Source organism: Culex pipiens, chromosome 2 (genome assembly GCF_016801865.2).
Source record: "Culex pipiens pallens isolate TS chromosome 2, TS_CPP_V2, whole genome shotgun sequence".
Classification (NCBI taxonomy): domain Eukaryota; kingdom Metazoa; phylum Arthropoda; class Insecta; order Diptera; family Culicidae; genus Culex; species Culex pipiens.
The window spans coordinates 101,481,188-101,491,115 of record NC_068938.1 but is presented as its reverse complement, the minus strand read 5'-3'; the positions used below and the strand labels follow the sequence as shown (position 1 = coordinate 101,491,115).

At 37.9% G+C, this 9,928-nt stretch overlaps 1 protein-coding gene across 1 annotated transcript in view; it reads left to right on the top strand.

Moving 5' to 3' along the window:
- The first annotated feature begins 3,366 nt into the window (after window positions 1–3,366).
- The window catches only part of LOC120413102 (uncharacterized), a 19,027-nt gene continuing 12,465 nt past the window's right edge, over window positions 3,367–9,928 (top strand). Inside the window, exon 1 of the mRNA XM_052708766.1 lies at window positions 3,367–4,239. Coding sequence (XP_052564726.1) covers window positions 4,032–4,239 — 208 coding nt within the window. The 5' untranslated portion in view covers window positions 3,367–4,031. The remainder of the gene's footprint in view (window positions 4,240–9,928) is intronic.

Genomic DNA, 9,928 nt, shown 5'->3' with positions numbered 1-9,928 from the left:
CCGTCATTTTCCCATTTTTGCGCGTGGCGCGTCGAAAAATCCAGTTTTTATTTTCAAAAAATCGTATTTCAGAGTATCGAAAACATAACTTCACCATTTTTTGATATTTTATGTGAAATTTTCCGAGGAATCCGATAAAAATATTTTCAGACATAGGCTCTTTGGTCCCGAGATCTTCAAAACAGCATTTTATGTTTTCATTCTACCTTTTCAAATGTTAAGCTAGATTTTTGAAACTTCTTACTATTTTTCCCAAATAGCCAAACTAATCACCTTTCTTTTGCGTCTAGGACAGCTAAAATCGGATGAATTGGCGCGGAGATATGACTTTTTGAAAAAAGTGTTTTTTTGCGAAAATCGACGAAAATTGCCATTTTTCGGACCACCCTAACACGGCGTAGGTCACCCTAATGGCCAAAAAAAAAATACGGGTCTAATTATTTCGGCCAAGGATCCCCCAGCAAAAATTTGACTTTTTTTCGAATCATGCTGTTTTCGTGGGGAATTGGGTCCTAAAATGAAGCTTAGATTGCTGATATTATTGTTTACAGCGAAAAAGCTTATTTTTCTGAGCACAATGACCCTTTGTATGACCCCAAAGAGTTTAAAATAAATTTTTAAATCAATTTTGAAAAATTAACCTCGTGGTCCTTCTTGACAGAAAAGCTCCTACTTGACAGCTCGTTCCAAAGGGACCATAGTTGATCCATCGAAAAAATGTTGTCTAGTAAAAAAAAAAATTTGCATTAAAATGAAAAAAAGGGATTAGAAATGGTTTTTAATCGTGTTTTTTACCGTTGTACATGAAAATTGACATAGGGCTTTAGTACCCAATTGCTGCATATATCATTTTTAGGCTTAGTGATTTTTCACGCTCGAAAATTGCAAATTTCACGGGGACCTCAATTTCAAAACACCAAATTTCACGCAAATTTCGCGGAACTTGAAAAATGTTAAAATAACTCTGAAAATCCTATGTTTAAATCACAGAAACTATTTTTTATTTTTCATTATGTATTATTATGTAAAAAAATCTTTACTAAATTTGAATGCGACAAAAAAATTCTTCCAATTTAAAAAAAAACTCCTGGTTTTTGGATGGGCTCTATATATATTTTGAAACAAAGTGTAGGGCACGCGTATTCTCATTTACTGAACTGCTCTTTTAATATTCAACTAACAAAGCTCAAATGTTTTCGCTAATTTGCTTCTGTTATAACATTTTACATTTTATTGAATTTAATATCAAAGCTAGATTTGTCCAGTCAAAATGAGTAAAATAAATTGAATTTTCTGCGTCATTTAGCCAATTAAACATATGTTTTAAGGGTTTTAGCTCATTTGTCAAAAACTTAATTTATAAACATTTTGCAAAAATAATATAATTTTTAACAAAATCGATTTTTTTTCTCAATTAGAAGAGAAAACAAAAAAGAAGTATTTTTTAACTTTCAAGGGAATCATCCACCCAAATAAACAAATATCGTTAAAACGGGCCCAAAAAAAATTGTTATATTTTTAAAATATGATCCCAAAGATAAAAAAATACTCTTAATTTTATTTTGAATAAAACAAAGCTTGATTCTTTGAATTTCTTTCAAAACTATACCTTTAAAATAAAATAGCACTTAAATTTTTAATACAGCGAATGAAAATACAGTAGTTGTTCGGTAACTGGGCGTTGTTTAACTGGGTTGCTTTTTAACTGGGCGCTCGATAACTGGGCCGTAGCCCAGTTAAAAAGCAGACAAACGTCAAAAAACCAAAACAAACCAAAATGACCGAGGGGTTAATGGATGCAAAAATCATATTCAATAAATAAAAAAACTTGTTTCAAACTTTTGTTTAATTTCAAGTTACAATTAAAGAAAAATGAAAAGTATGCATTGTAAATAAATTTGAGTAACTTTTATTTTTATATTTCATCTGGAAAATACTATGCATCGGTGGTCCCCTCGATATTTTTTGTTCAGCCCAGTTACCGAACAACTACTGTATTACTAAATTTTGTTAGTTTCTAAAAAACTCAAAAATCTCAACATTTCTTCAAATGGTTCATATCAACTTGACACACATATATAATCAAGCTTTTTAACCCACCGGAGGTCGCGTACGTGTACTTTGTACACAGTTTGTAAGGGCACTTGTAAGAAATGCGAAAACACGCGACTTCCCGAAGGTTAATTGAAATCTAATAAAATTTCTTTTCTTTTTGGATGAAATATTTATTAAGTTGTTAGGCTGGTACAAATTTAATTAAAAGTTTTTGTCTCCCCCCCCTCCCCTCCTTTCGAAGTTGGCTCGAAAAATCAGGGGACAAAAAAAAAATATTTTTTCGAAAAACTTAAAAATTTCAATGGTTCAACTGAAATAAATTTAAAATTCATTCCCCTGCGTTTTTCATTCCATTTTGAGAATGTTTGGGATCGTTTTAAGAATGTTTGGGTTGATTTAAAAATCTTTCACGTTTTAGTTTGACACCCCTTTTACACGGAGTTCACACTCACTACCAAACGTTTGTTTCGATAGTGTGCGTAAGAGCCGTGTAAAAAGTGACAGTTCGTCACTTTTTAGTTTGACTTTGACCAACCAACGGGGTACAAACTAAAAAATTGTCAAACGAAAAAGTGACCAACCACCGGGGGTTGAGTGTAGTGTAAAATGCATTTTAAAGCACTTTTTCCATGCAAATGTTGATACTATGGCTTGTTAATTCAATATTTATATTTTTTATTTTTTTGCCCATATTTGCATTCAATGATTCGAGAAAATTGATAAATTTCACGAATTTCACGCCGTCTACGAAACCGTCAAAAATCATTTACCCTATATTAGTAATAAAACCAGGGTATTCACTCGCTTAATTCTACAGCAGTTCATAACATTATTTTTATTCCTTTTTAAGTTTGATAAGTTATTTTATGAAAAATCGTTACATTTTCACCTAAACATAAAATTTCACGGGATTTCGTGGAAAAAGCCAAATTTCGCGGATTTCACGCTGTCCGCGAAATCGTGAAATTTCACTAACCCTAATCATTTTTATATGGACAGCTGAAATTTATATGGACAAACTAATGATGCAAAATAGCTTCTTTGGGCATACCGAAGGCACCAACAAAGTTTCAGCCGGATTAAAAAATACAAAAAAAATCGAATGACCGAAATCTGAGAGAATTGCTCTTATGACCCAAAAGTTTTGTACTTTCTACCGATTTTTTTTTTCAAAAAAGTTCTGAACACGTGCTTGCGCCTCACAATCTTTCGCGCGCTCTGTGTCAACAATCCGCCACCAGGGTTTCTTAACACACTGCAAGAATTTCTCCTCCCGCGCGCCATCTCCGTTTTCCTGCAGTTTTGCACTCAACTAACGAGAGTTTTGACAGCTGGCCGTAGCATTTTCATCAAATCCGATTTTTGCCTCAAATCACAAAAAATCTTTCGCAAAAATCGTGCAAATTGTCGCGAGATTCCGGTTGATTCGGTGCGGCACCACTTCCGCCGGGTACGGTCCATCGGGTGGTGCGAATCGGAGTGAATATCCTGTGCGAAAAGCGGTCCCAAAGTGGGTGAAACCATTTTTGTTTTCATCTTTGACGTCGGTCGCGGTCGCGAAGAAGCTCGGAAGTGTGCGTGTGTGTTCTTCCCAAATTTGCCGCGTTACTTTCGAAGGGGCTCTCAATTTTCGGGTGGACCAACGTGGTGTGTGGCCAGTGTCATCCGTGGCCGCCGTCGGTGGAAGGGCTAGAATCTGGGCGATCCGGACTCCGTGAAAGGGGAGTGGCTGTTGGGAGTGTGACCATTGGAGACCGTTCTGTTTACATTTTGCTGTCCCTGACAGGAGGAGGAGTAGGAAGAAGGAGTGGTGACAACTTGTGCAAGTTTCCCGCTTTGGGGTGGCCTTGAACCAGAACCTGGGGCGGAAACTTTTTAAACGGAACCAACTTAATCATCGATCCACAGTGATAACCGTATGATGTGTTTGAAACTTCCGGAAGAAAGCTGGTAGAAATATCCCCGAAGGAAGAATCATGTCCAAGACGGCGACACTGTCGGTGTCGGCTGCTGCAGGAGCTGGGGCCGCGGCCGCAGGAGAGTTTGATGTGCCCGGCTTCGAGCAGCGGTTGCGGGACCTCAAGGATACCCAGGACAGCATCCAGCAACTGTCGGCGTGGTGCCTCCAGCGGCGAGCGCACCACAAAAAGATCGTCAACAGCTGGCTGAACGTGCTGAAGCAGGGTAAGTTGATTCACATAAACCCCATTATACGAAAGTGTCATTTCGCCTGATTTTACACAAAGAAGTACAATTTTGTGGAGCTATTGATAATATCAAAACATGTAGGTAATAATCCCAATTTTGAATTTGGACCACTCCTTCATTTTTGGCATCGCCCCAAAGTTTTGCAATGTTTGTCATTTTTTCAAAAAACCTCTTTTTTTCAAATGGCCATATCTCGGAAACAAAAAATGATAGAGCAAAAATTGAAAGGAAATTGGACGCTGAATCGAATGGCGAATGGCAGATTTTCGATTGGAATCAAACTTTGACAAATTTTGCGCAATTTAAAATTTTACACGCAATTTTCTCAATATACATGCGCTTAAATTTTGAATTAAACGTCACCATCGTGTTCCTCAGACGATTTTACATAAGAATCCATTTTTCGAATGTTGGCCGAATTGAAATCTCTCTCTATAAAATCACTCAAAAAATTAATTTCTTAATTTGAGCTCGTAGACCCACCTTCACGTATACCTTTCGACTCAGAATCAAATTCTGAACAAATGTCTGTGCGTGTGTATGTCTGTAAGTTCGTGCACCGAAAAATATGTACACGATTATCTCCGGACTGGCTGGACCGATTTGGACCGTTTTGGTCTCATTCGATCCGTCTTGGGGTCCCACAAGACCCTAGTTAATATTATTAAGTTTTGTAAAGTATTTCAACAGTTATGCTAAAAAATCGGTTTTAACAAAAGTCCGGAAGTTGTAAAAAGGGTGGTTTTGTAAGAAATCTCGTCATGCTATATATTGTTAGAAAGGTATTTGAAAGAACTTTCCAACGCGTTCAAAAGATTGAAGATCTGACAATCCCATTTTTGAGGCTGTGTAGTGTAATCACTTTATAAATGCGAGGAAGGCACCAACCACCTAAAGGTGGATTAAGTAACGCTTTTAAGCTTGCAGTTGCAGAATTTACCTACCACGAGATGCATTTTGCCAAAAAAACGAACAAGCACATCATCCCATGTTTACCTGCCACCATGCGTCAGGTACGTTTTAAATCAAAATTTAATCGCATTTATATTGAGAAAATTGCATGTAAAGTTTTCAATTGCGCAAAATTCAATTTGATGAAGCCATTCGATTAAGGCTCCATTATCCAATTTCAAAAAAAGAAAATATAGAGCATTCTAAGCTTTCCAATGTTTGTTTTTCAAAAGTGGGCAAATGTCCTCTAAAACATAGGTATCAGAAAATGAAAAAAAAGTTTTTTTTTTGTACATCAAGTTTTAGTTACAAAAGTGAGATTGGTGCGCTGGAAGTGGGGACGCAAAGTCGTGATTATTCAGGTTAATTTTTTGGTGTGCTTTTGTGTCGCTGTTCGTATGGGGTTAGTGCATAATTTGTAAAGGGAGCGCGTGGTCGTAAATCAGTCCTTCCTTTATCATCGTTGATCGGAGGGCACGCCGCCGGTTGAGTTTGTCGTATTAATTGTGTTCCAAAGTAACTGGGTGTTAATTGTGTTTAGTACTTCAGTCGATTGCGGGCGGTGAGGCCACGCACTTGCCTTACTGAATTATTTTTGTCTTTTTCGTTGAGTAATTGGTGTTTTTGTTGTGCTTTTGTAAACTTAATTAATTGTTTTGTGATTTTCAAAGCCCTTCATCGTTGATCGGAAGGCACGGCGTCGGGTGGATTGTGCTTAAATTTTTCGAACAAGGTTTTATTTTTTTGCTGTGAAAAAGCCATTTCTATATAATGATGAAAGACGCACTGACAATTTGGATAGTCGAGTTAAAAGTGGAGCAAAATAACTATGTGTGAGTGATTTTGTGTGTTAACCAGAAAGACCTTCCCATAGCATCGTTGCTCGGAAGGCTCGCCGACGGGTCTGTTATGAAAGTCCTCCCCATAGCGTCGTAGCTCGGGAGGCATCGAAAAACCAATACCTTATCCTACTAACCAAAAAAAAAAATTAATCACGTGATGCTCGAAGGAGATGCTGTGGATTCAACGGTCTCATGCGGTATCAACAAGTATATAGCGAAAAACTATGTGCTTGATGAGTCTGCAACTTCAACTATCGGACTAACATTCCACCCTTTCGTTGAACTGCAGGCTTCTTGGGAGGGCGCCGGTATTGACTAATAAAGTAGGGATCTTCAGAGGTTAAACAGTGAACGGATGGTTGGCTCCCACTGATCATTTTTGATTCATTGTTTAACTTCAGCTGATCTGTCAATAACGGAGTAGCAGCTCATTGGCAGTCAACCATGCTCATGCTCATGCTCATGCTCAAGTTTTAGTTACAAAAGTGAAATTAAAAACCACAAATTTTTTTTACCGTGTATCATATTTTTTCAGTGTAGTCCTACAACTTTGCCCAAACACCAAATCGATCAAAAAAATCCTTCAAGAGATACAGATTTTTAAATTTTTATATATCATTTTTGTATGGACAGCTGCCAAATTTGTATGGAAAATTATATGGACAAACTAATGATGCAAAATGGCTTCTTTGGGCATACCGTTGGCACCAGAAAAGTTTCAGCCGGATTAAAAATTACAAAAATGAAAAATGAAAAAAAAAAAAGATCGAGTTCGTAGAGAATTGCTCACATTCAAAATATTTTTATTTATTATTTTATTATTTACAGAGGCGACTCGTCCACCTGTTCAACCTGTTCATTGAACAGGTAGCCGATTTCAAGCGGATATTTTTTTTTTATTTATGTGCCGTGGTGCTTTTTAAACCAGCAACATACAATTAAAATTTTTGTTCGAATATACGCTAACAAAATCAATCAAGCTTTGGCCCGCCACCCTTTACTCTTTACCTCTCTTTACAACCCACCAATACTAAAGCGAGCCAGCCTAGCGGGCCACGCGCAAATGCTCGTCGCGTTCAACACCGACCCTTTGAACGTCGGGGAAAAAATCTCCATACAGAAAAAAATCAACACATGTAAAGAGCTTCCTATTCATACGCAGCGGCAGTATCGATGTGTTGGTAAATCTGGTTCAATCTGAGAGCGTGAACTGACAGCATTTTTGGGAGAGAGCGAAATGCCACCCCCAGCCCCTAGTCGACTTAGCTCGCTCAGCTCTCCAGGGAGCTGCATGCAAAAGGTAAACAATCCAGCGCGTTGACAGCACGTTGAGAGCATGAATAAATGAGAGAGCGCGAGAGCACGACAGATATTGCTCTATTTTTTTTTTTTTTTTCATAAAATTATTTTTATTAGGTCCTTTTCGGTACTGGGACCTGGTTAGGACCGAGTCGGCTTTTGTAATTACATTTGACTTAATAATTACAGAGGATCTTGTGTGTAAATGTTAGTGGGAGGGGAGCCGATTACCCGCGGCCTACTCGGGGTTAGTAGGGAAGGGATTGATGTTAAAGACAAGGCGTGGGATGGGAAGGGGGATTGTGTAGGGGTCTTGGTTGGCTCTTCTGGCCTTTGCGTTTTGTCCTCAGCCGCAACTCGGTGTCCAGCTGCTGGGGCGTTCTTGCTTTGCTTCCGGTGCAATCCAGAAACGACGGCTTTGTGTGAAGGCGAGTTATACTAACTGAAGGAAAACTAACTGAAGGAAAACTAACTGGAAGAAAACTAAATGGATATTTTGGAATCTACGAGGAACTGATAGATCGGATAGAGAACATCAAGGTCTAGTTGAGATAACGCGTCTCGCATCGGGATTTCTGGTGGTCTTCCTCGGGCCCTGAGGGTATCTTTCAACTTAATTCTGTGAGCCTGGTGATCTGGACACGCCCATACGAGATGGTCGATGTCCTGATAACCCTGCCCACAGTCGCATAAGTTTGTATCACTCATGTTGATACGGTAAAGATGAGCCTTGGACGAGTAATGGTTCGACATAAGGCGGGACATCGTTCTGATGAATCCACGCGTCAAGTCCATTCCCTTGAACCAGGCTTTTCTTTGCACCTTAGGTCGTATGGAATACATCCAACGTCCCTTGGCGTCGTCGTCCCATTGTTTTTGCCAATCCAGGAGCGCACGCTGCCTCGGCAAACCGTAGCATTCTTGTAGGCTAATTGGCCTTTCAAAAATGTCTCCACTCTCATATTGCTCTATATTTGGCGCACTTTTAGGCATCAGGCTGTTTTGCGCAGACTGGTGATGGCTTGTTTTAGAACTGGAATGTTCAACTGCGCGCGTTGAACCTCTTCGATCTTCTTGGTTACTAGTGGATTCTTGCTCTACTGGAAAGTGATGTAATGTTAAGTTTAGATAGTGTGATTGATAGATTGAATTGAAACAATTGAAAGAAAAAAGTACTGTGCTTTTTCCAGAATCGGGACACATTAGAAGAATTATGACAGTAGATCAGGGAAAGGATTTAGGCACCTTGTTTTGCAAAATATCAAAGGTGCTGTGCTACTGAGTAGATTCAACCATGATCGTTATTTTATTTTTCGGATGGTTCTATTTGAAGCGGATGCAGTCCTAAAAAGTTTAAGATTTGATGCCATTAAATGCTCCAAAAACGACTGTGTTTATTCAGACTGTAGTCCCGGTTCACTCTATTTGTATATATTATTATCATATATTGTAGCATGAATTTGTTCTGAAAACATTTTTTCACTGATGCTAAAAACAAATATTTTAATTATCTGGGGTTCATGTCAATATAGTTTTGTTTTTAACATCAAAAGCCCTTCTTTTTATTCGGAAATTGAATTCCAAAACCATGAGGACATAACAGTGAGTAAATTCAATTCTCTAAAAATTTGACAAAGGATCAAAAGCGATACGACCTGGTTCTAAAAAGTATAAAGTAAAATGTCAATTTAATTTTTAAATAGTAACCAAGTTAGCTTTAAAAAGCCCAACAAACAGTTTTCTTTTGTCAAGGATATGTTTTTTTTTCTGAACATCCTGATGAATACTTTTAAAATTCAGTATAATATTCAATAACTTCCCTTGAATTTCGATAAGGATGGCAGAGCATTTGCTCTATTTTTCCACATTCCCCACGCTAATGATTGAGTCTTAAATATACATTTTAACGAGATAAAAAAGTCTTAATCATAATTTTAATTAATTATTTGCATAAACAAAAAATTATAATAGTATAAAAATAATAAAACGTAAAAATAAAAACCATTGGAAAGAAAAAAGGTTGTAAAAAATGTTTTAACATTGAACAGGTACTTCATTCGGGCACGAGTCGCCTCTGATTATTTATGAAGCACCGTCTTTACAGACTGAATTTAAATTAAACGCTTAATCCTATGCTTAAAATTTAACTTTGTCATTCCATGGAAATATTTGTCGGATACAACATTGAAACATTTACAACATTCATAAAATGGATTGTAGAAGCTTCTCCAGCCATCGTTTGGGAGACGAATAAACTCCGCGTCCCTTAGGGTCCTAGACAGTGTGTTGGCTGGAAGTAATGCTTTCAATGCTTCACAATCGGTGACCCCGTTGACAACGTCGAACATAAATAGCCTCCTCAAGAAAGAGATGCGCCGCGAGAGCTTGTCCATTCTCAGAAAATGCAGCCTTTCTTCGTAGTGAAGCAACCTTGCCGGATGTTCAATTGGAAGCCCAGAATAATCCAAGTGGCAGTTTTTTGGACTCTTTCAAACAGGTTAGTGTCTCCAATTTGTCGGGGAGCCCAAATTTGTATCCCGTACTCAAGAGTGCTGCGAACCAGAGAAAAATAT